Source organism: Pantherophis guttatus, chromosome 5 (genome assembly GCF_059756535.1).
Source record: "Pantherophis guttatus breed Tessera chromosome 5, ASM5975653v1, whole genome shotgun sequence".
NCBI classification, from domain to species: domain Eukaryota; kingdom Metazoa; phylum Chordata; class Lepidosauria; order Squamata; family Colubridae; genus Pantherophis; species Pantherophis guttatus.
The window spans coordinates 128,908,157-128,935,228 of record NC_142067.1 but is presented as its reverse complement, the minus strand read 5'-3'; the positions used below and the strand labels follow the sequence as shown (position 1 = coordinate 128,935,228).

The 27,072-nt window shown below is 41.7% G+C and overlaps 1 protein-coding gene across 7 annotated transcripts in view; it reads right to left on the bottom strand.

The window, feature by feature from the left end:
* Positions 1 to 27,072, bottom strand: part of AKAP11 (A-kinase anchoring protein 11) — a 51,998-nt gene that overhangs the window by 17,825 nt on the left and 7,101 nt on the right. For 2 of the 7 annotated variants that reach the window (XM_034416478.3, XM_087895580.1), the window contains exons 1-9: positions 23,599 to 23,740; positions 16,184 to 16,357; positions 15,364 to 15,452; positions 13,736 to 13,846; positions 12,282 to 12,326; positions 10,833 to 10,967; positions 8,921 to 9,185; positions 2,654 to 7,223; positions 1,492 to 1,635 (exon numbers count right to left, since the gene is read on the bottom strand). In XM_034416478.3, coding sequence (XP_034272369.2) covers positions 1,492 to 1,635; positions 2,654 to 7,223; positions 8,921 to 9,185; positions 10,833 to 10,967; positions 12,282 to 12,326; positions 13,736 to 13,846; positions 15,364 to 15,414 — 5,321 coding nt within the window. In that variant the 5' untranslated portion in view covers positions 15,415 to 15,452; positions 16,184 to 16,357; positions 23,599 to 23,740. Of the gene's footprint in view, positions 1 to 1,491; positions 1,753 to 2,653; positions 7,224 to 8,920; positions 9,186 to 10,832; positions 10,968 to 12,281; positions 12,327 to 13,735; positions 13,847 to 15,363; positions 15,453 to 16,183; positions 16,358 to 23,598; positions 23,741 to 27,072 lie in introns of those variants that run through there. The other 5 variants (XM_087895575.1, XM_087895577.1, XM_087895578.1 and 2 more) reach the window with 3 other exon arrangements.

The following is a 27,072-nucleotide window of genomic DNA, read 5'->3' as shown; positions in this document are numbered from 1 at the left end:
GCCCACCCAGCCACTGTGGAAACGGTAAGGGCCCGGCCCATGGCGCTTCAGCCAGCAGGCCCACCAAGTCCCGGCAGGGGCACGCATGCACAGGAGTCAGCAGGCGCGCACAAGCCCGGCCCACCCCATCCCCGGCATGAACGCTCGCCGACTTCACACATGCGTCTGCCGGGATGGCGTGGGCTGGGCCTGTGCGCGGGTATGCACCTGCTAGGATTGGGCGGGCCTGGCCAAAGCGATGTAAGCCGGCCCCTTACTGTTTCCAGGACAACTGCGCTTATCGGCCTTTCAGGTGTGTGCGCGTGGGGGGGGAGGTGTCCAACAGTAGGGGCTGGCCCTCCAGGAATCTTCGGCCTGGCCCATTCTATCATGGCAGGCGCACGTGTGTGCAGGAGTCAGCTGGGATGGTGGGGGCAGAGCCTGCGTGCACATGCGCCCACTGATTCTTGCATGCGCGTGAGCCTGTGAACTCCTTCCCCCCGCCAGCGGCCCATGGAGGACAACTAGAATGCTGATCCGGCCTGCAATTTGATACCCCTGCCTTACATGGATTATGGAGGTGCTGCACCACTTTTGAGAGGCGTCCAAGAACGACAAGCAAGAATGACCTTCAGGAGAAGGAAAAGCCAGTTCACGAGTATTTTTTTTTCTCCCGCCGCCAAATCTGTGAAGGTCTATCTCAAAGGTCCAGTAGAGGACCTTCAACCTTGAAAGCAAGGCATCTGAGAAGATGGAGATGGTAGGTCATGCATGAAAGCAAGGTGGCGTCAACAGATGCTTGTCGTTAAAAAAAAAAACCCAGAAAAGTCAAGAAACTGAGTCGCCAGATTTACCTACTTTATTTTCTCAGATTACTTCTAGATCTGGTCTCTCTTTGGGTCTAGAAGCACTTAACAGCCCTCTCTAAGTGATTTACAGAGTCAGCCTCTTGCCGCCAACAATCTGGGTCCTCATTTTACTGACCTCGGAAGGATGGAAGGCTGAATCAACCTTGAGCTGGTCAGGATCAAACTCCTGGCAGTGGGAATGGTTTTTATAGCAATAACATTAGCACTTAGACTTATATACCGCTTCACAGTGCTCTACAGCCCTCTCAAAGCGGTTTACAGAGTCTGAATCTTACCCCCAACAATCTGGGTCCCCATTTTATCCATCTCGAAGGATGGAAGACTGAGTCAGCCTTGATCCGGTCAGGATCGAACTCCTGGCAGAGGGCAGAGTCAGACTGCAATACTGCATTTTAACCACTGCGCCACGAAAGCTTTTGGGTAACAAATGCCTTACCTCACAGTTAAATCATTCAACATTTAAAAAACACCAAGCTAAAGTCTGTTGAAGTCAACCCTAGGCCTTAACGGTGTAAGAAGGGTTGGTCAAGCCAGCTCATCAAAACTGCACATTAAACATTCATTCTGGAGAAGTTCGGTCACTAAGAGTTGACACCGATTGATGGGATGTCACCAGTCAACATTAGAAACAGATTTTAATTACCTATCGCTGAGGTGGAGATAGCTGCTGCTCTCGTCTGGATGTTCATCATCAAAACTCAAGTTCGACCAGCTGCCGGTGCTGTCATCTCCAGTTTGCTGGCTAACCACAGATTCAGCAAAATTTGGTCCCTCAGTTTCCATGGCGCTAATATAGGTAAGCAGGGTAGAATCACTGTTTGTCATTGCATTCCGCATACCTGACCTTCCTTCAGTGTTGATCACCCCTGGAACCCACTCGAGAGGTCTCCTCAAATTCCAATGGCTGTTTCAGAAAGATGAAACAAGCATCATGACTTCAGCCCCGCCCCTTATATGTTTTTGTGTATAGACTGGAGTAATAAATCTTCTGAACTACATCCTAACATACGGTTCCTGATTCTTGGCACCTGACATTAATCTAGTCAACTGAAGTTCAATAGTAAATTGGCGCCAGAATTCAATAGCATTCAAGAGAGGTTGGACTTAAGACTGCTTGTGGGAATGTTATGACTCTAGGCTGATGACTTGTTTAACTCCTCCCCCCACTCTCCTTCTCTTCTCCTAATCTAGTCCACTGAAGTTCAATAGTAAATTAGTGCCAGAATTCAAGAGAGGTTGGACTTACGACTGTTTGTGGGAATGTTATGACTCTAGGCTGATGACTTGTTTAACTCCGCCCCCACCAGCTCTGCCTCTCTCCTTCTAATCTAGTCAACTCAAGTTCAGTACTAAATTGGCGCCAGATAAGGATCAACGGCATTCAAGAGGGGGTGGATTTAGACCATTTTTGGGAACGTAATGATTCTAGGCCAATGACTTGTTTAACTCCTCCCCCTGCTCTGCTTCTTCTAATCTAGTCAACTCAAGTTCGATATTAAATTGATGCCGGATCAAGGTCAATGGAATTCAAGGAGTTGGACTTACACGGTTTGTGGGAACATAATGACTCCAGGCTGATGACTCATTTAACTCTTTCCCCCCACTCTCTTCTCCTAATCTAGTCAACTCAAGTTCAACTCTAAATTGGCGCCAGATAAGGGTCAGCAGAATTCAAGAGGAGTTGGACTTAAGACTATTTATGGGAACATAATGACTTTAGGCTGATGACTCATTTAATTCCGCCCCACCCCAACTCTGCCTGCTCTTCTCCTACAGTATATATCCCCTGCAAAAACCAACCTTACCTTATATTGATGGCTGGAGCAATATTTGTCATGCAAGAAGTCATAATTTCTGTGGTTAGACTTTCAGCAAAACTGATTCCATCCTGACTGATTCCGCTATCCGCTGTCAAACTGGTGTTGCTGAGCTGCCTCCTCGCTCGATCCATCGTGACAGGTGCAAGGTTTTCAGCAAATAGGAGCTTCTCCTCCATATCGACATGAATTTTGGGAATGTCCAAATGAAGCACATGAGATTTAGGCAAGGTGATGCTTACACTCCCATCTGACGACTGTCTAACAGGAAGATCTCGTCCAGCTAGCGCCAGAGATGAACCGCCAATGCAGGTTTGATGTTCTTTCAAACTGCAGTGTTTGCAGGCAGCTGTAGAAAATGGGATCATTTTTTCTTCATAGGTTAACCTCTCTCCATTTGTCCAGCCTTCAGGAGCTTGCCGAGAAGCTGATCCTAAACTCACTTCTAAAGTATCATCTACGATCTTCTTCGCATATCGGTCTACGGCTTGTAAAATGTTCCCTTGGTAGGTAGAGTCCCTCAAACTCTCCGTGCTGTGATACAGCTTTTGCTTACAACGGGAAGAAGACAGTCTGTGACTCCACATTGTTTTGAAATCGGCGACTTTATCGTCTCTAGGTGGTTGGTACAAGCAAGAATCCGTTAAAGATTTGGGTAAACTCGTTGTGGACATCAACGCCCTTCTGGCATCCGAGGTGACCGTACAAGCAAGAGATTCTGAAAAGTCAAGCAACTTTGAAAGTTCAGGCCCATGTAAGGGACATCTGCTCCTCCAAGGTTGCTTCGCGAGATGAAGCATCATGCCATTTTTCTGATTCTTTTGATCTAAGTCCTGGTTTGCTGCCTCGAACAACTCAAGCTTACTGTTTAGCTTGAAGCTCTTTTCCGCAGCAACCTTTCTACTGGGCTTCGCCCGGAGTTTCCTGGCGGCTTGCTGCATTCCAGACCTCACCGTTTTGTAAGCAAGCCTGCTGGCAAAATTATCCATGATGAGGTCCCCGTGGCCACCTTCCTGTTTCAAAACCCGAATGATGTGATCGGTGTACTCATCCGTCACGCTTTCGCAGCTGGGATATTTGGAGTTGAGCCCCGAAGCTTCTGGATTCAGAGGCACAGGAAGAACACAGCCGTCTGGTTCTCTAGAACATGGCTTCGGCCTTTTGTCTTTGGACCAAGATTCATGATAGTTTCTTTTCAGGTGAAAGCAATCGCCCTCGTAATTAACGTGACGGCGGCTCAGAAGTTTACAATGTCTTGAGTTGAGCCTTTTCTTGGCTTCTCGGATGACCCTCCCAGCCATTTCACCAGCGTAAATGCACAAAGCGGGGGTGGTTTTTTCCAGAACGTTAACAAATGTGGAATGCCCACCTCTTTGGTCTTCCATGCTTACTTGAAAGTATCTCCTCTTCTCCATCTGAGTAGCTTTATCTTCTAAACGGGAAGAGGCCTGTTCGGTTGCCATGGAGATGATACAAGTAGCTAGATGATCAGCGTAATCTATTGTCGGTCCTGAAGGTTGAATTTGCTCTAACAATGTTTCGGACTGTTCCTCAACTTCCTTGTTTTCTACTTCTTCGGAGAGAGACCGCATTAATTTCAACATAAACTCTTCCTTTTCTAAGTTTTCACATTCTGGAGTGTATATTCCATCTGTTTCCGATACGTAAGGAGTCGAAGGGGGTGTAGCAGGCGCAAACTCCTTTGCTAATTCCCCTTTCAGTTTTTTGGTTAATTTCCTTAAATTCCACTCCGAACTTGCCTGAGAAGGTATTAAAGGTGTGGAGGGCGGTGTTTCTGGTACCACGAGAAGATTTCGGTCTCTGACATTCAATTTATCTTCCAGCTGAAATGCATCTTCACACGTGGGCACCACGGAAGAGTTATTTATTTCCGAAAAACGCATTTCGTGACCAAACGCAGAACCTCCTGTGGCTTTAGACGTGCTCTGTTTTTCAAGTAGATTACTGATAGGTATCTCTGAACTGTCTTCCACATCTGGAATCTGCTCATTAGATTTGACAAATGTCACCGTAGGAGAGATTGTACTTGTGGATGGCGTGCAAGCCACCCGGTTCTTTGTTTCCTGAACTCCATCTTTAAACCCCAACATCAAATATCGGTTAGAAGCAGCGGTAGAGATGTGAAATTTTGATATGTTGTTTAAAGGCATCTGCTGTTGACCCACGATAACTGGGATGTTCTTCGTTTTTTCTCCTTGTTTGGCCGCGCCCTGAGATTCCTTCTTATCGCTTCTGGCATGGGTTCCCAACCCAACACAGTAGGCTAATTTCTCACCCGTAGCTGAACACGCCGATTTCGTTTCGTCGACGGACTGTTTTACAATCCGTTTGGCCAAATAATTAGCAAACATATTCTTGCAGGAGTCCTTCCCGATGCACTGCAAACAGGGAGCATCTTTCATTTGCAGCACACCCGTGTACGGCTCTGCTGATTTAGAAACCCGGGAAGAAGTGACGGCTTCGTAGGCTTCCGATACGATCATATCGACCATCGTTCCAGAAAAGTTATTGATGCTCGATATTTCTGCAAGTTTGCCGGCCTCGGGATGGTCAAGTGGATTGCGTTCATTGTCTGGTGTGAAATCAGTGGTCAGGTAGATATTTCTAAGTGAGGACACTTCGCTTTGATTCTTTTTGGTGGCACAACACATTTCTGGGGACCCTTTGTAGGAGGAGAACTTGTTCTCGGATGCCAGTGGATTCTTGACTTTGGCTTCCTTCCATAAAATCTGATGGTGAGAAAGGATACTTCCTGCTAAGGGCACCGGAATTGAACTTGCAATGCCCGTTGTGAAGAACAAGGCTCGGTTAATGGTGTGTTCCTTTCTGAATTCCCAAACAGGGTTCAAGGCTACCGGCATTTTCTCACAAAGCTCAGAAGAACCATTGGATGTGTGGGTTAACTCCAGCACCCTTTCCTTGCTTACGTATTTTACGTTGTCCATGGAAATGCTGATTGCAGCTTGCGACGTGAAGCTCACATCGACCTGCGATAACTCAATAAAAGCATTCTGGATGACGGATTCAGACAAGTCTTCCGCATAGGACCACACGATGTCATCGTTATAACGGAAGGAGCCCTGGTGAGATGCCGTGGGCGTTGGCGGATGTGAAAACTGACAAACTTCCATTATCCCCTCAAATATCAGCTCCTCGGCAAGGTTTGCTGCAAATTTGGTAACGGTGTTGGTAAACATTTGTTGCTTCACGGAGTACAGTTCTTTCAAAGCTCCGGTGACGGCTTCGCTCACCAAAAACCCTGCTAAACCATTAATGGCTTTCTTCTTCAGCAGAAGAGCCTGCTGCCTCCCAATCTCGTAGAAGGCCATCTGGAAGACCGAAGAAGTCAATTTAGCAGCCAACTGACACAACGCATTAGTACACGAAGAAACACCCTTCTGGAGATCTTTAAACGCACTCCCAAAACTTGTTTCCACCAGCTCCGAAGCAAATTTCTGGATATGATCTTTAATCACTCCCGACTTGTGTTTGGATTTATCTTTCTTATGAAGTCCTTTTCTAGATATGTCTCTTTGGATTTTTGCCGTCCGGTCTTTCTCTTCTACTGGAATGATTCTACCCTGGCTGATAATCTCCTGTGTGCATCTACACAACGAGGGTGGCCTAGCATTACACACAGAACCCAGAATTTCGAAAGAAATGTTATTTGCAAAATCTGAGTAGGTGTGATAGACGATATTGTGGTTCTGGGTGAAGGCATCTCGATTCATTCGACAGAGACATTCTGTGGAAAAGCAACTGCCCAGCGGACTGAAAGCAGAAGATCTGATTGGGCTGAACAAGGCTGCGTGATCATCGGTTGGGTTTTTGATCAGGCGGGGGGAATCTGGGACATCCAACAGATTGTTGTATGGAGATTCTGGTTTGCGAGGAGTTGGCTTCCTTATGTTGGCTGGAAGAACCGGGCGATCACACTTAAATTTTTGAGGATTCATTGATATTGAGGTGGAGCAGGACTTCTGACACGAAACGATGCTTTTCTGCGACGTATGAATTACAGTGATGGGATCTCTAGAACCTTTAGAACTATCTCCCAAAGTTTGTTCATGTTCATCAAATTGGTCAAAACTATCAAAAAACTCGCTGACTTCCGAATCGGAATCTTCTACTCCATCTTTCCCTACTGGTATTTTCGGCAGCTGAAGCTTTGCCTTCAAACTTTTTTGATACCCTTCTTCATCCAAGAATATGACAGGGCTTGGACTAGAACAGTCTGACTCAGACGAATCAGCCGGAGAGGAAGAAAATAAGGTTTTGTGCAAAAAATTAACCCCGCGATCCGAAGAACTGTGGGACCTGAAAAAGCTTCTCTGTATCCAAGGATCAGAAACGGAAGTGGAGACCGAATTTCTTATGGAAGATGACAATTCTTCAAGTTCTAAGATGTTCACCAAGGAGATGGCGGATTTGACCGATGGCCTCCGATACAAAGAACTGATGAAGGACTTTTGATCATTAGATTTGAGAGGATGTGCAAAGGTGGACTTTGGAGAAGACTCTTGCCTCTTCTCAGGTTCTGTTCAAAAGGAGGGCGGGGGGAGAAAGAAAATAAAAAGAAGACATTTTTGTAAGCTACCTTAGAGAAAGTCTATCTATGTGGCTACTAAGACTTGACACCAGTTGAATGACACATGAATCAATATCAGTCAACTAGCAGAATTAGGAAACAATGCAAAAAGTTCTGGCCATTGGATTTAACGTATGAAACTCCCATTTTCACTTAACAGCAAATTCCAATAGGCTCAAGAGGGCAATTTCAAAATAAATGTCTATACAATTACATGTCTATACAAATGTCTATACAATTACAATTACTATATGTTCGTGATTTTAAACAAATATATTGAAACTCTAGAAGGAGTGAAGGGAAAAGCAACAAAGATTAGGGGACTGGAGGCTAAAACATATGAAGAACGGTTGCAGGAATTGGATATGTCTAGTTTAATGAAAAAGAGGATTGGGGGAGACATGATAGCAGTCTTCCAATATCTCAGGGGTTGCCACAAAGAAGAGGGAGTCAAGCTATTCTCCAAAGCAGGACAAGAAGCAACAGATGGAAATTAATCAAGCAGAAAACCAATTTAGAATTAAGGAGGAATTTCCTGACAGTGAGAACAATTAATCAGTGAAACAGTTTGTCTTCAGAACTTGTGGGTGCTCCAACACTGGAGGTTTTTAAGAAAAGATTGGACAACCCTTGTCTGAAATGGTACAGAGTCTCCTATCTGATGATGTTACCTAGTTGGTGTTGTGACTCCGACCCCCAAGGCCGACTTATTGGAGGGAGAAGGCTCCGAACATGAAGGAGAGGAGTTGGCCAGGCCTCCCTCTCCAGGACCCTCCTCTCTGGCAATGCCTCAGGTGTCTCCCAAAGGAGAAGAGATTGGCCAGGAGCCAGGTATCTCCTCGCAGTCGGACAGTGACGGAGATAAGTCTTGGCTAGATCCACGCCAGTGTCGGAGAGACAGGCGCATGCAGCAGAAAAGGAGGCGTGCCAGAGATTAGGCTGAGTCACTGGACCACACCCCACAGGGGATAAAAGGGGGTGAGGTGGCCATTCAGACTCTGTGACGGACAAAACTAACTACTAGCAAGTCACATTTTATCTTTGAAACAACGTTATCTGCTTTGGATTTAATATGGACTGGACTTGACAATTCTTGAGCTTGTGTATCTTGTTTGGGTTTAACTATCGGAGGAACAACCCCTCCCTCTATGAGTAAAGTTCTTGGCAAGCAGCTACTGGGTTGCTGCCAAGCCTCTTATCAAAAGAATTTATTGTCTGCCAGTTTTATTTAACCCGACTATCTGTTTGTGTGCGTGTGTGAGACAGGGACAGAACAGTTGGGTAATGAAATGTCTACAAGAAAACAACCAAGCTCAGAGAGCAACAACGACCCCACACAAAAATAGCAATTGTACTTAGACTTCTAACAATCTAGGTCCTTATTTTACCAACTTCGAAACGATGGAAGGCTGAGTCAACCTTAAGCTGGTCACAATCGAACTTCTGGCAGTGAGCAGAGCCAGCCTGCAATACTGCATTATAACCACCAGCCAACCGTGGCTTATATACTATATCACAATATACAACATACTACAGATGAAAATATTTCTGCAAAAATCAAATTGAATGAGAACATGCCCTTAAAACACCCATTGCAAAATCCGAAATATTGAAGAAGTTACACTATCCTGGGGGAATCCACTAACCGATATGGATCATTTTTGCCGGCTCATCTTCCTCTAAGTGTTCTAAAGCAGTCACGAAATCGTCTTCGATGGAGGACACGGATTGATTCGTGTCATCGTTCTCGGTGTGGGTTGAGTCCAGCGCCTGTTTTTGCAATGAGTGCATCTCCTCACTGCATCTTATCGCGGCAGTGTACTTGCTCAGCAGAGTAAATACAGCGTCCCCTCTCAGCCTTGGAAACGAAGAAGACAATCTCATCACACACAGCACTCGTGAAATGCAATTCTGGTGAAAAAAGAAGAAAAAAAACCACCATAGGTTATGATGCCCTTGACGTGATGTCCCGGTGCCTGGAGGCCGTGCGGATCTGGATGGGGAGAAACAAGCTCAGACTCAACCCCTCCAAGACCGAGTGGCTGTGGTTTTCGGCGTCCTGGTATAGCCAGCTGGCTCCATCGCTGACTATTGGGGGTGAGATCTTGGCCCCCACAGAGAGGGCTCGCAACTTGGGTGTTCTCCTGGATGCACGGCTGTCTTTAGAAGATCATATGACGGCTGTGGCCAGGGGGGCTTTTTATCAGGTTCGCCTGATTCACCAGTTGCGTCCCTTTCTGGACCGGGACGCCTTGCGCACGGTCACTCATGCCCTTGTCACCTCCCATCTGACTATTGTAATGCTCTCTACATGGGGCTCTCCTTGAGGAGCACCCGGAGGCTCCAGCTGGTCCAGAATGCGGCCGCCTGGGTGATTATGGGAGCGACACGGCGCACCCATGTAACACCTCTCCTGCGCGAGCTGCACTGGCTCCCGGTGGTCTTCCGGGTGCGATTCAAGGTGCTGGTTACCATCTTTAAAGCGCTCCATGGCTTAGGACCTGGGTACATACGAGATCGCCTTCTGCCACCGATAGCCTCCCACCAGCCAATACGCTCCCACAGAGAGGGCCTCCTCAGGGTGCCATCGGTCAAACAATGTCGACTGGTGACACCCAGGAGGACAGCCTTCTCTGTGGGGGCACCTGACCTCTGGAATGAATTGCCCCCTTTCGCCATGCCCTTAAGACTTTATTGTTTCAACAGGCTGGGCTGGCTTAGAAAACAAATTTTAATTGGGTGTTTTTGTTAAGGCTGAAGAATTGTGTTATGAAGAATTTGTTTTGAATTAGTTTGGACTACGCTGAGAATGAGTTAATTCTTAGCTGTTCTATTATTATTATTATTATTATTATTATTATTATTATTATTATTATTATTATTATTATTATTATTTTATTTCTATACCGCCCTTCTCCCGAAGGACTCAGGGCGGTGTACAGCCTATTAAAAGCACAAGACAAACATCAATTAAAATAATTTAAAATTATTAAATAATTCGGCTCAATTTAAAACCCCAGAAATTTAAAACACCCAATATAAAATTATTATGTTGATAGCCCGGCCTGGCGGAACAACAGGGTCTTGAGTGCACAGCGAAATACCCGGAGGTCGGAGATCTTACGCACTTCCGGGGCAGTTCATTCCACAGGGCTGGGGCTCCCACAGAGAAGGCCCTCCCCCTGGGTGTTGGCAGCCGAAATAACTTGGCCGATGGCACCCTGAGGAGACCCTCTCTGTGGCCGGTGGGAGGCTATTGGTGGCAGAAGTCGATCTCGAAGATACCCGGGTCCTATGCCATAAATAAAGTCTGTTTGTTTTCGAACTGATTGATAATACCTACTTGGGCCTGGGTCACAACAATCAGCTTATATTCTATATTCTATATTCTATATTCTATATTCTATATTCTATATTCTATATTCTATATTCTATTCTATTCTATTCTATTCTATTCTATTCTATTCTATTCTATTCTATTCTATTCTACTCTACTCTACTCTACTCTACTCTACTCTACTCTACTCTATTCAATACCAGCATATTACATTCTCTTACCTTTTGTCTGAAGTTGTCACTTGTCTCTGCCGGTTTATAAATATCCTTTAGCAAAAGAGCTTCCTGATCATGCAAGCTGCACCAGTGGCCTGATTTCAGAACATCTGGAAGGCCCACAGAGACAGTGGCCAGTTCCTAAACCAAGCAGAGCACACTTGAGCAACAATTCAATTGAGTAAGGGAAATTATCCCACCAATGAGTTTTTCATCCCAAACATCGGAGCTTTTCTTCATGGGATGAACCCAAAAACGATTTGCCGCAAAATACAAATTAACCCTCCAAATCAAATAACTTAGGATGCGTTCATAAACAAACGTTGCTGCCAAAACTCCTCGTGGGACGTAATGGGTTTACTCCACGGATGAGATTATCTATCCCTTTTGAAACGGGATAGAAAAAAAAGGAAAACAAACAGAAGCCATAAAGCTATCCAGGCCTAGAAGCCCGAACGCTATACAGTTGTATAAAACGAGCTAGTAACACTACTTTTTTAAAGAGTACCATAAAATTATATATCAATGGAAAGGTAATTTAATGAAGAATGTAATGCAATAACTTTTAGGAAGGATTTGCTATTAGAATAGCAGTTACAGGATAAAGAAGAAAAGGGAAACGCATAGAAAAAACGAGATATACAAAAATTATCACCATAGAAAAAATGAGATATACAGTACAAAAATGATCCTTATGTCAGTTAATACTTAGTTGGGTAACCTTTAGCATAAATCACAGCCTTACAACAACTTCCCATAGAGTGAACCAAGTCTTTTAGTTCTGCAGCTGTTATAATAATGTGAAACCAAGATGGAAGGACTGCTTCTATTAACTGGGTTTTATTGCTGGGTCGCTTCTGACTAACCAGTTTCTTTAGTGGGCTCCATAGATTTTCAATTGGGTGAAGGTCTGGGCTATTCCCAGGCCATTCATTCCAGCAGTGGAATAGGATTACCTTGAAACTCGACTTTGCTCGACTTTCAACCATTCATTTAATGACTATTTGAAGTTACAATGGCACTGAGAAGAGACTTACGGCCACTTTTCACCCGTATGATGGTTGTAGCATCCTCATCGTCACATGATCAAAATTTGGCTGCTTGGCAACTGGCATGTACTTATGACAGTTGCATATGTGATTCCCTTTTGTGACCTTCCTACAAGCCAAGTCAACAGGGAAGCCAGATTCACTTAACAACGGTACTCAAAAAAGAAACTTATGACCATTTTCACACTTATGATCGTATCAGAATCCCCATGGTCACGTAATCAAAATTCAGATGCTTGGAAACCGCTTCCTACTTATGACGGTTACAGTGTCATGGGAACAGAAATTTGGTTTCAATTGTGGCCATAAGTCAAGGACTGCCTGTACTGGAATGTAGATAGAATCTGTTAATTTAATTACGAAGCATGTCTTTTTGATATATCTTCTGACTCAAAGAAAACCATACCTTAGTTGGAATAGCAGTGTCATTAGCAAAACAGAGAAACGTGACCTGAAATAAAAATACATATATATATATAAAGAGAGATTGCATAAATTATTGAAAGTAATATATGCAGGTTTTAAATATATTATACTTCAGGCTTTAGCAAAAAAAGATAGATGAGTATTTGATGCTAGTTAAAAAAAAATTTAACATCTTCCAGAAGTTTTACAAAGGAAGCTATATCTGGTGTGTATGTATGTATGTATGTATGTATGTATGTATGTATGTATGATAGATAGATAGATAGATAGATAGATAGATAGATAGATAGATAGATAGATAGATAGATGAGATAGATAGAGATAGATAAGATAGATAGATAGATAGATAGATAGATAGATGGATGGATGGATGGATGGATGGATGGATGGATGGATGATAGATAGATAAGATAGATTAGATAGATAGATAGAGATAGATAGAGATAGATAGATAGATAGATAGATAGATAGATAGATAGATAGATAAGATAGATAGATAGATAGAGATAGATAGATAAGATAGAGATAGAGATAGAGATAGATATAGATAGATAGATGGATAGATGGATAGATGGATAGATGGATAGATAAGATGGATGGATGGATGGATGGATGGATGGATGGATGGATAAGATAGATAGATAGATAGATAGATAGATAGATAGATAGATAGATAGACAGACAGAGATAGATAAGATGGATGGATGGATGGATGGATGAATGGATAAGATAGATAGATAGATAGATAGATAGATAGATAGATAGATAGATAGACAGACAGATAGATATAGAGAAAGATATAACTATGAGCCAAGTGTTGCTGAAAATTCACGAAAATTATAACAAAACTTGCATCTGTTCTCAATCCAGCAGGAATATTTTTAAAAAATAACTGAGAGGAAATGTGTTAGGAATGAAGTTTAAAAAGCTTGTGTTCTGTTTTGTCTAAAAATACAGTATTATCTTTATTCCAATCAGACTAGAAAGCTTGTCTATTGTCTAATTAAGCAACAATATAAATACAAACAATTCAGAAATTGTTTTATATTTCAGTATATGGCTTAGTTTAACATCAAAATAAATATTGAGTCTAAAAAGGGAAATATACTGAGGTCTCTCTGTAATTTAATTATATAAAACTTTTCATAAACTATATGAAAACAGTCTCAGTAACTCACCGCTAATACCTTTTCTCTAATACTTAAGGAGCAGGTTTATATGAAAATAACAACAACTTGTACGTCACCCGACTCTCAAAAGACTCTGGGCTGCTCACAAGGACCAAAGAAATTCCACTAAAATCACTAACATATAAAAATAAATTTAAAAGCTAGTGACTGGAATAGAGTGAAGGGTCTGAAGGACATGGTAAAGATCATAACGAAGGCGTAATTCATATTTATGTTGAATTTAAAAACTGAAGAGATGCCAAACCTCGTTGAAACGTTCATCTTTTTTGGACAGATCTTGTGTTGATATGATACACAACGGTTTTTGACTTTGTAACAACGGCGTCATAGGAGAGAGGGAAGATTCGTTGAAGGTCTGTTTTTGAAATAAATAAAAGAAATAAATAAGGGGATTGGTAAATGTGATTTTTTTTTATGACCTTCTGAAAAGTGAAGTCGATTGGGGATGGCAAATTCACTTCACAACCGCTTTAGTAGAATATAGAATAGAATAGCACAGGAAGGGACCTTGGAGGTCTTCTAGTCCAGCCCCCTGCTCAAGCAGGAGAACCTATACTAACTTAACAACTACGGGGTTTCACTTCACAACGGCGGCAAGAAAGGCCGCAAAATGAGGCAAAACTCACTTAACAACGGTCTCGCTTAGCAACCAAAATTTGGGGCTCGGTTGTGGTAAATGCGATCCCCTTTTTACAACCTTCTGACAAGCAAAGTCGATGGGGAAGCCAGATTCATTTAACAACCATGTTACTAAGTTAACAACTGCAGTGACTCACTTAACAACATTGGCAAGAAAGGTTGTAGAATGAGGCAAAACTCGCTTAACAAAGGTCTTGCTGAGTTGTGGTAAATGTGATCTCCTTTTGCGACCTTCTGACAAGCAACGTTGATGGGGAAGCCAGATTCACTTAACAAGCGTGTTACTAATTCAACAACTGCAGTGACTCACTTAACAACCTCGGCAAGAAAGGCTGTAGAATGAGGCAAAACTTACTTAGCAACGGTCTCGCTCAGTTTGGGGCTCAGTTGTGGTAAATGCGATCCCCTTTTGGGCCTAAAGTTAAGGGGGAAGCCATATACACTTAACAACCGTATTATTAACTTTAGGGACTCACTTAACAACGGTGGCAAGAAAAGTTGAAAAATGGAGCAAAACTCACTTCACAAATTTCTCACTTAGCAACATAAATTCTGGGCTCAGTGGTGGTCTTAAATTGAGGACCACCTGTAGCTATTCTGAAAAGTTCTTTTTGTTGTAGTTGTTTTTTATTCAGGATTACATAGAAACTATTATTTTATCCTGAGGTATTAAGATTTTGAGTCACCTGATGTTCAAACTAAGTGTAAGAATTTGAGGGAAGAGCCATCTTTTTAAAGGCTCCCCGAAAGCTAGGAGACTGGGGGGCTTGCTGAGGGAGAAGATGATTTGGGTGGAAGGGTTTATTTAATTAAATTTATTCTAATTTCTCCTTCCAGCAAAGGCTGGATGAGTGTATCCAAGAACATTTGAGACAAGAACTCACCTCTAGGAAAACAAGAAAAACTATTCATGTTCAACCCAGAAAAAAGAAATTCAAGTGTTGTTGAGGTTATGAGATTGTGTCATGGCCAAATTGTTTCCATATCTCCCGAGAGGAAATATCTCATTGGCTCTGAATGAACTTGATCAACTCATGGACTCCATCTTTAAAAAAATATTTTCCAAGGCTGACTTACGGACGGTGGGGCTTATTAAACCTGGCATAGCAGCCTTCTTGCTAAATTGTCTGAAACGTTCTTTTCTTAAGAAAGTAAAGGAAAAAAGAAAACCTTTATCGTAAACCATTAAATAGTAGCTCAGTCAAATCGATGTTATTAAGACCAAGGTTTTACCTTTTTCACTGGTCCTCTAGGATTTTTCTGACAGCTTTGGATCCTGTCCATGTTTTAATGTTTATTTTCAGGGATGAATTCAAGAATCTCTAAAATAAAAATGGGTTATGCTGTGTAATTAATCTGCTACTAGTTACAAGGCACAATTTCAAGTTAATAAAAAGAGGAGGGGGGGAAAGGAGAAGAAGGAAAAGAAGAAGAAGAAAGGAGAAGAAGACGAAGAAGAAAAATGATAAGAAAGAAGGAAAGAAAGAAGGGAGGAAGAGAGAAGGAGGCGGCAGATGGAGAAGGGGAGGAGGAGGAGAGGAAGAAGAGAAAGAAGAGGAGGAAGAAGGAGAAGGAGGAAGAGAAGGAAAAGGAAGATATGGTGAAGGAGAGGAGGAGGAAGAGGAGAATAGGAAGAGGAAGAATAGGAAGAACAGGAGAGGGAAGAGGAAGAGGAGATGGAAGAGGAGGTGGAAGAGGAGAAGAGGAAAAGGAAGAATAGGAAGAGGAGGAGGAGGAAGAAGGAGAAGGAGGAGGAGGAGAAGGAGGAGGAGGAGGAGGAGGAGAAGAAGAAGAAGAAGAAGAAGAAGAAGAAGAAGAAGAAGAAGAAGAAGAAGAAGAAGAAGAAGAAGAAGAAGAAGAAGAAGAAGAAGAAGAAGAAGAAGAAGAAGAAGAAGAAGAAGAAGAAGAAGAAGAAGAATGGACTCACCTGAAATTCTAATTTTATCATGTATCTGAGTTTTTATTCGGTTCAAGATAACATCTCAAGATCTTCAGTGTCAAAGCTCCCCACCGTCCATTCCACCATGCAGCCGAAACAGCCAATGACACTTACCCAAGTGCAAATGCTTGGTTGCCATCAACATCCAAGAGTCCCTTCTTGAAGATCCATGCTGTGTGAGAGCCCTCAGGTCTCCTCTGCCTTATCAGGAGATGGAATTTGCCTTCACCGTTGTCCATGAGAGCCTTCTAGGTCGCCGCTGGTCTTCTACACGCTACATACTGCAATCTTGAGAGAGGAAACAACTTCATGTTCGAATGACAAGGAACAACAAAACCACAAATCCAAGAAAATATGACTTTGTCAGGCCAAGCATTTTTAAACAGGTGACCCTTCCCACTTCTTTAATCTTTCGCCAAGACTGAATGTATGGTATCTACTAGAAAGTTGATAGAGGTAGTCTTCGACTTATGACTCAAACGGCCCAAGGAGCTGCTGATCCAGTTCTACAGAGGAATTATTGAGTCTGTCATCTGCACCTCCATAACTGTCTGGTTTGGCTCTGCAACCCAACAAGACAGACACAGACTTCAGAGGATAATTAGAACTGCAGGAAAAACCATGGCTACCAACCTGCCTTCCATGGAGGACTTGTATACTGCACGAGTCAAAAAGAGGGCTGTGGAAATATTTACAGACCCCTCGCATCCTCGATATCAACTGTTTCAACTCCTACCCTCAAAACGACGCTATAGAGCACTGCACACCAGAACAACTAGACACAAGGACAGTTTTTTCCTGAATGCCATCACTCTGCTAAACAAATAATTCCCTCAACACTGTCAAAGTATTCACTAAGTCTGCACTACTATTAATCTTCTCATCGTTCCTATCGCCCATCTCCTCCCACTTATGACTGTATGACTGTAACTTTGTTGCTTGTATCAATGGTACCCTATGACTATCCTTAAGTGTTGTACCTTATGATTCTTGATGAACGTATCTTTTCTTTTATGTATACTGAGAGCGTATGCACCGGAGACAAATTCCTTGTGTGTCCAATCACACTTGGCCAATAAAGAATTCTATTCTATTCTATTCTATGACCACAATTAACAACTCTGTGATTAACTTAACAACTGCAGTGATTCATTTAATAACTGTGGCAAAAAAAATGGGGCATAACTCACTTAACCACTGTCTCGCTTAACAACGGAAATTTTGGGTTCCCTTGCGGTCGTTAAGTTGAGGACTGCCTTTCATGTGTGCAGCAAAGTCTCATACCAGATAACAATGAAAGAATTTGTTAGGACCCACCAAAAGTTTGGCGAATTATCTTAAATTATTCCTTTTTCCTTGTCAAATATATTGTATAATGCTTCCCCCCAATTCTAATGGCTTCCCATTCTCACCAGTCCTCAACATATGACCACAATCGAGCCCAAAATTTCTGTTGCTAAGCAAGACATTTGTTAAGGGACTCTCGCCCCGTTTTACGACTTTTCCTGCCACAGTGGCTAAGTGAATCACTGCCATTGTTCAGTTAGTCACACCGTCGCTAAGCGAATCCAGTTTCCCCATCGTCAGAAGGCCACAAAAGAGGATCACATTACCCCACCCACCCTCGTCATAAATATGAACCAATTACCAAGCATCCGGATTTTGTTCAAGTGATCACGGAGGTGTCGCAACGGTCGTAAGTGTGGGAAAAACGGTCGTAAGTCACTTGTTTCAATGCCGTTGTAACTTTGAACGGTCACTAAGTGAATCATCATAAGTCGAGAATGGCCTGTACTAGAAAGTCAGGCCTAGTTGCTTACAACTTTCATTTACAACATTTCCAAACTCCTCTGCTATAGAAAACTTGGAATAAAGCAATTAAAAAGGAGTAAGTTTCTCAGCAACGAGAAATAAATCGAAATAAATGCTACTAACAGGCAACATGTAATCCAGTCAGGGTATTTATTGCTCGGGAAAATGGAGATAACATCCTACAAGATAGCCCCAAGGAAGGAAGGAAGGAAGGAAATGCTAGTTTTTAAGACAGGATGATTTGTAAAAAAAAAAATAATAATAATCTTTCCTTCAGTAACTTATGTTGTTGACTGAAACCCAATTTTGACGCAGGAGAACAAAATCTCAAGTACAGCAATAACGATAACGCGAAGAATTAAAAAATCCAGAATTGGCTTGAATCTCTCGGTCGGGACATAAATTGCCATAATTGTGTTTCTCCTGCTGTTTGGCCTTCCTCAACCCCCAACAAGAGTGACATAAATCTCCGGCTAATGTAGGAAATGGTTGGCTGTTCTCTGGAATAGATTTCAGCCCAATTCTCAGAAAACAATTTTGTGGCCTTAAAAGACCTGGCTACTCCGAGGTCACTGCCCCAAGACTGTTACTCCTCCTCCGGTGGAGGAGGGTTGTAAATCAAGGACTACCTGCCTTCCGAGCCTTCCTTACCTACTGGAGGAGGAGAAACCCACTGGATGTATATATGTCCATCCATCCATCTATATATCTATCTATATCTCTGCTATCTGTCTCTATCTATCTCTATCTTATCTATCTATATATCTATCTCTATCTCTGCTGTCAGTCTGTCTCTCTCTCTCTCTCTCTCTCTCTCTCTATATATATATATATATATATATCTGCCTCTATCTATTTAATTATCTATCTATCTCTATCTCTCTATTTATCTATCTATCTCTATATCTATCTATCTATACATCTATATATCTATCTCTATCTCTGCTGTCAGTCTATCTATCTATCTCTATCTATCTATACATCTATATATCTATCTCTATCTCTGTTGTCTGTCTGTCTGTATCTATCTGTCTGTCTGTCTGTCTCTATCTATCCAGTTATATCTCTCTATCTCTCTATATCTTGATGTCTGTCTTCTCTCTCTCTCTCTCTCTCTTTCTTTCTCTCTCTGTATCTATCTATCTATCTATCTATCTATCTATCTATCTATCTATCTATCTATCTATCTATCTATCCAGCTATATATCTCTATATATCTGGATGTCTGTCTGTCTACATCTATCTAATCTATATATCTATCCATCCATCCATCACTATCCATATCTCTGTCCATCCATCCATCTACTTATACATATATCGCTATATCTCTGTCTGTCTGTCTGTCTAAATTTTCCTTAGGCAGAATCTACTCCAGATTCTGAATCTGGAGTGTGTGATTCCTCTGGCTTTTAAGGCCCATCTCTGTCAATTGTATTTCTGAATCAAACTTCATCTATTTTAGGACACTTCAGCTCTTGAGGTTTAGTGGGGTTTACAGCTAGTCCTCACCTTACAACCTGTTGCTCAGTGACAATTCGAAGTTACAATGACGCTGAAAAAAAAGTGACTATTTTTCACACTTATGACCGTTGCAGCATCCCCAGGGTTACGTGATCCAAATTCGGATGCTTGGCCACTGACTCATATTTATGACGGTCAGAGTGTCCTGGAGTCACGTGATCCCCTTTTGCGACCTTCTGACGAGCGAAGTCAACGAGGAAGCCAGATTCACTTAACAACCGTGTTGCTAACTTAACAGCTGCAATGACGCACTTAACCATTGTGGCAAGAAATGTCGTAAAATGGGGCATGTTCACTTAACAACTGTCTCGCTTAGCAACAGAAATGCTGGTCTCAATTGCAGTCGTAAGTCGAGAACTACCTCTCTTTGGCCCTGGGAAACTGCAAATGTAGAAATACCAAATTTAATCACTGCTTCGCTTCTTGCTATTTTTTCATCACTGATATTTGTGTGTTGTTTTTCTGCATTTGTTCAAGTGCTCAGTCTTGCATAAACAGGAAACGTTTTATGCCAGGGAATTATTTATTCAACATCACTTGTCAATCACAGTAGAACTTTCCTTTCCTTTCCTTTCCCTTTTTCTTCTTTCCTTTCCTTCCCTTCTTTTCGTTCCCTTTCCTTACTTTCCCTTCCCTTTTCCTTCTTTCCTTTCCCATCCTTCCCTTTCCTTTCCTTCTTTCCTTTCCCTTCCCTTCCTTCCCTTTCCTTTTTTATCCATTTACTTCCTTTCCTTTCCTTCTTTCCTTTCCCTTCCCTTCCTTTCTTTTCCTTCTTTCCTTTCCTTTCCCTTCCTTCCCTTCCCTTCTCTATCCATTTACTTCCTTTCCTTCTTTCCTTTCCTTTCCCTTCCTTCCTTTTCTTTTTTTCTTTCTTTCTTTCTTTCTTTCTTTCTCCCCTCTCTTCCCTTCCCAACCCTTCCTATCCTCTTTCTTTTTCTTCCTTTCCTTTTCTTTCCTTTTCTTCTTTCCTTTCTCTCTTCCTTTCCTTTCCTTCTTTTCTTTCCTTTCCTGCTTTTCTTTTCTTAAAAAAATTGCATCCAGGTTTTATTTCTCGTTATATTTTATTCATCACTGAACAACAGATGCTTTTATTTAAATGCATTTACAGTCACATAAACTCATGTAAGTATATATGGTACCTTAATAGTTGATTAGGTTGAGCTGTTCATTCTTATTTTTACTAATTAATGTCTCACTGTGGTTAGGTTCAGTTCCTGCCCTTGCTATCTAGAACCAATAGTCCTCGACTTATGACAATTGAGCCCCGCATTTCTGTTGCTAAGTGAGACATTTGTGAGTTTTGCCCCATTGTTAAGTAAATCACTGCAGTTGTTAAATTAGTGACGTGGTTGTTAAATTAATCTGGCTTCCTCATTTACTTTGTTGGAAGGTCGCAAAAGGGGATCACATGGGACACTGCAACTGTCATAAATATGAGTTAGTTGCCAAGTGTCAGATCATGTGACCATTAGGATGTTACAGCGGTCACAAGTGTGAAACGCGGTCATAAGTCACTTAAATCCCAGACAATGTTTCTGTTTTCTCTTCCAATATAATGATTTCACGGGCCTTGTTTCATTATTTTTGGCTGGTTAATTTTTTGGATAGCGATAATCATATATAAATGAAAAAAAAAATTGTTTCCAAAACTCAAGTCATATTCCACTGAACAAAGTTAGAATTTTAGGGGAAAACATTGTTAAAATATAACCTTCCTACCCTGCAATGATAATTTTGAGTAGATGCTGCTCTTACTTAAATATTGTTTTAATCTCATGCAAAACAGCACTATAATTACGTGTGTTTAGCTCCTGCCAATCAATTGTAATAATTACTCCTTTCTGTTTTTCTATGTTGCTCCCCGAGGAATTCTGGGAACTGAAGTCCACATATTTAAAAGTTGCTGATCTAAGTGAAGTTTAAGGTCAGCCTAGAGACAAAACTATGCAATAAGTGTTCTTTTAAAAAAAATTCAAAATAACCTAATTAATGGTTTTTTAAAAAAATCTCCTTTTAATTTTTTTACCCAACTGGTCAGAAAAGACCACTGTTTTTTTCCATTTGGGGGTGGGGGGAATTCAAGAAAAAAAAAAGCTAATATGAAAAGAAAAAATCTCTTTCTAATTCATTTATATCACAGAATTATTTTCCTGATATGCTGTATTAAACACCATATGCTGCATCTAACCTTAAACTAATTATTAATATTGCAATACTAATAAACTAATAAAAAAAAACATTTCTGGGCAACAAGAGGCCAACGAACATTAAAAAAACATCAGAAAACAGCAGAGGAAGAGGAATGATATTAGATCAGATTATAATTTATAAAGAAGATCAGAAGTCACTTTTTAAAATATCTTTTTCCTTTCCTTTTCCTCTTTTATTTCCTGCACTTTCTCACTCTTTCAGGTTATAAAAACCCGAATTCACCTCTCTTAAAACTAAACGCAGGGAGATTCAGAACTGATAAAAGCACCTTTTTTTTTTTAACGTACACAATAAAGTCTGCAACTTGTGATCAGTAAATCTGGTACCAACTTGGTCTTAAAAAGAAACTAGAGAATACTTAATTGCACACTCATTGTTGTGTTCAAATCATGAAGCATTTCTCCAGAGGCGCCGTTGAATGAGAATGCACGGCTGAGTAATAAATTACAACGAAACCTATCATCCCATCTCTTTAAAGTGGGTGTGGAAATGCTCAGGAAGGCAGGACAGATGGCTGCAGAAAAGATGGTCTAATCCTAGTTAATCGTTTTCTAGCACTAAAGGAAGCTTCTGCAACAACTTCAGAGGCAGCCTTACTTGCAATGCATTGCGGAATCTTATTAGGTGTTTTCTTTCTTTTTAAAAAAAAAAAAAGAATTTTTTTATGGAGGAAATTGTTAACAAGATAAAAAACTAGAAAAATAGGAGAAAAGAATTAAAAGAACGAAAGAGGGAGGGAGGGAAGAAGGAAGGGGGGAGGGAGAGGAAGAGAGAGAGAGGGAGGGAAAAAGGAAAGAAGGAAGGAGAAAAGAGAGAGTAAGAGAGAGGGGAAGGGGAGGGGAGGGAGGGAGGAAGAAAGGAAGGAGATGGAAGGAAGGAGACTGAAGGAAGGGGAGGATGGGATGTAGGAAGAAAGGAAGGAGATGGAAGGAAGGAGACTGAAGGAAGGGGAGGGAGGGAGGGAGGGAGGAAGGAGACGAAGGGGAGGGAAGGAAGGGAGGAAGGAGATTGAAAGAAGGGGAAGGAAGGGAGGAAGGAAGGAAGGAAGAAAAAGGGAGGGAGGGAGGGAGGAAAGAAGGAAGGAAGGAGATGGAAGGAAGGAGATTGAAGGAAGGGGAGAGAAGGAAGAAAGGAAGGGAGGGAGGAAGGTTGGTTCTGATCTTTTTGACAGTGGCTATAAAGGCATTTATATTTTACGGTTACATCATCATTTCCTTCTTTCCATAAGCTAACTTTCTAAACTTCAAACCCAAAAATCACAAGTTCATTCTTCTCTTTTTTCAACAAAAAGTCCATAAAGGTTTCCTAGCACTGACAAATGCAATTGTTGGATCTTTCTCGAGTCAAACAACCTAATTTTGCCACCTCTACTATCTGTGCCTTCTTCACCAACCATTCCTTCAGTGTGAGTATTTCAGAGTATTTCCATTTCATAGTCTTGCAGCCACAATCATAAATAAAAATAATCATCCACAGCTCCCCTAACAACACAGGCAGCTCGAAACCCAACTGTTTTCTCGCCAGGAAAAAAAAATACACAACCCATACATATTAATTGTGTACACACAAAAATATGTGTTATTATCTATCCATCCAAACAACCAATTGCAGCCCCCATGGAACATAATTTGACAGACGAATAAATAATACAGTACATATTGTGAAATATTGGGACCAGGTGCATTTTTTGTGTCTCTTCACAACTGCAACCAACCAACTGCACACAACTTCAGAAGGCGGGTGTTTCCTTTGGAAAGCACACACACACACATTACCTAGTTAGAAAACAAACAACTCATTAAAAGAAGTTAATTATAGTTTACCTGCCCTCATCCAGTCTGTTACCATGTCGCGCGCTATCTCACTCTTTGAAACCGAGAAATGACCAACAATCATCAATAGATGATGGTCCTTGTGTATTATAATTCAAATTAAGTGTTACACAATTGATATTTTTTAAAGGCTGTAATCCGTAACATACTCACCGAATTTGCTACTAAAATCTGAATTCCATCCTCCATTAAATCTTTCCACGGCAGAGAGAGCAAATGACACCCGCCTTCTTCAAAACACAACTTATCCTAACCTACAATCGACACCGTTCTCAACAGCCACACACCGATGCCTGCCAGTTCCTGTTCGGAAATACCTAGTTATATCAGACCGCATGATCTGACGGGAAAGGAATATCAGCCGGAGGTTTCCGTTTTCCTGATACTTTAAAAACACAATTATAATTCCGCGGAGTTCGCGTCTTCTCACATTTCCCAGGGAGACAAAATTAGACGGCCTATTTATTGCTGACTTCCTGAGTAAAGATAAATGAGACCGTCCGATAGGAAGAAAGGGGCAATGATACTATTACCATCCAGGCTGCAAAACATGCTCTTTTTGATCACTGGATGCTACCGTGTGAAAAAACGAGATTACATTTCTTACTGTGTCAAAAAATGAGATTAACTTTGCCAAAAACAAGTTAACAACCTATTTTTCCAGATGATCTTTGAAATACAGCTAGGCACGCATTATGGAAGCAAAATTGTGTGTGTGTGTGTGTGTGTGTGTCTATTCTCTGAGGTTTTCACGAGTGTTTGTATGTAGGTCTTTGGTTATTCAGGTTTTCTCCCGCGTCGACTCCCCGCGTCACAACCAAGCCCCCACCCAAACAGAACACACCCAAACAGAACACACCCCCAGCCAATCAGAGCACAGCCAAGCCCCCAAACAATCAGAACACACCTCCACCCAATCAGAACACAGCCAAGCTCCCACCCAATCAGTTCACACCCCCACTGGCAGTTAAAAGGAAGAAACAACTGCGATCATACATTGCTCCTAGAAGCACGAAGCCGAAAACACCAGCCTGAAGATAACGAATGAGACTTCGTCAAAACGTCACCAAGACACTTCCAATTTTACACGGGAGAAAACCCGAATAACCAAACACCTACATACATACATACATACATACATACATACATACACATATATATATATATATAATCATTTTGCTTGCATAATGCAAATATATATATATACACACAAATGTATGTGTGTGTGTGTGTCTACACACCGTGTTTTCCCGAAAATAAGACCCTGTCTTATATTTTTTTGAACCCTGAAATAAGCATTTGGCTTTACTGCCATGCGCCCAAAAGCCCAATTGGGCTTATTATCAGGGGTGGTCTTATTTTGGGGAAAACAGGGTGTGTGTATGAATCATTTTGTTATATACATATGCACACATGTATGCATACATATACATATATGGGTATACACACACATATATATGTGTATGTGTGTATATATATGTATGTATGTGTGTGTATATATATATATATATATATATGTATATGTATATGTATATGTGTATATGTATATGTATATGTATATGTATATGTATATGTATATATATATGTATATGTATATGTATATGTATATGTATATGTATATGTATATGTAGGTCTTTGGTTATTCGGGTCTTCTCCCACGTAAAATTGGAAGTGTCTTGGCGACGTTTCGACGAAGTCTCATTCGTCATCTTCAGGCTGGTGTTCTCGGCTTCGTGCTTCCAGGAGCAATGTTCCAGGAGCAACATTGCTCCTGGAAGCACGAAGCCGAGAACACCAGCCTGAAGATGACGAATGAGACTTCGTCGAAACGTCGCCAAGACACTTCCAATTTTACGTGGGAGAAGACCCGAATAACCAAAGACCTACATATAGACACCCGCGAAAACCTGAGAAAACATATATGTATATGTTTATACACACACATATGTATATGTGTGTGTGTGTATTAAATAGCTTGCCATTGTTGAATTGAACTTTGACACACAAAACACAGTTTGACTCTAAGGAAGATCTCACAGCTATAGCAATTTACACCACCAAAATGTTGGTTATTTATCTAACTTCATATGACCTTTTGTTTGTTTGTTTGTTTGTATCCGACTTCCATTATTTCAACAAATAACTCAAGGTGGCGAACACATCCAACACACCTTCCTTCCTCCGATTTTTCCTACAACAACAACCCTCTGAGGTAGGTTGAGAAAGTGACTGGCCCAAAAGTCACCGACTGGCTCAAAGTTACCCAGCTGGTTTTCATGCCTAAGGCGGGACTAGAACTCACAGTCAGCTGGTGATTGGCTCAAAGTTACCCAGCTGGCTTTCATGCCTAAGGCGGGACTAGAACTCACAGTCAGCTGGTGATTGGCTCAAAGTTACCCAGGTGGCTTTCATGGCTAAGGTGGAACTAGAACTCACTGACTCCTGGTGATTGGCCCAAAGTCACCCAGCTAAGGCAGGACTTGAACTCACGACCTCCTGCTTTCTAGCCTGGTGCCTTAACACTAGACCAAGCTATCCATATACAACATGTCAGTCGAAGTGGAGTTGGTTTTTAATGCCAGTATTAAAATTTCTTCTTGTTTCAAAGGGTTTTGCAGCTCCATAAGGCTTTTGACTTGTTAACGTGGATATGTTTTTATGCCAATAAAAGCTAATATTGAACAAAATACCCCAAGCATTAAGACGCCCTTCCAAAGATCAAACAACACCAGATCTTGAGATTAGATTTAGCGAAGTTCCCAAACAACATTGTAGCACACAGAAAACACAATCCTTACAGGCAGTAACTAGTTACTCCTGCACTACTATGTTGGTAACACAGGCGAACGTAGGAGTAAAATTGCCGGAGGAAAACAAAGCCCGGAGTTATAGAGTTTCAGTCCAAATCTAAACAAGCCAACACAGCTTCTCATTGTCAAACTGGACCCACAACACTCAATTTTGATTCGGATGGTAAGCCCTCCATTGCCATTTGCTGAGAAACACAACCTTAGATGACCCACAACAGAATAAACCTATCATCTGCAATATCAGGATAATCGTGCGACCCAATCTTACTGAGTGCAGGGATATTAGAAGGGATTAAAACGCGATAATCTTCAGCATGAGATTGCAGAAAACTGATGGATATTTCTATTTGGGGGGGGGGGGTTGAAAAGTAAAATTTGTTACTACCGGTTCTGTGGGCGTGGCTTGGTGGGGGGGTAATGTGACTGGGTGGGCGTGGCCAACTTTTCTTTTTTTAACTTTTAAAAGCATTTTTTCTACAACCTCTTCGGCCGAAGAGGTTGTAAAAAAATGCTTTTAAAAGTAAAAAAAAAAAAGCCTCTGATGATCATGCAGCTCAGCTGGGCATGGGGGGGGCAGGGATTTCTGCTACGGGTTCTCCGAACCACCCGCCGCTATCGCTACCGTATTGGGCAATCCAGTCCGAACCGGGAGCATTTCACCCCTAGTTCCCTCCCTAGAGGCTATTCCTAGGACGCTAGTGAGAATTATTTTTGAAATACATTAAAAGGCCTCCCCAGCCAACATCTTCATTGTTTTAAAAATTACCAGGTGGTCCTTGACTTACAACAGTTCATTTAGTGACCGAAGTTACAACGG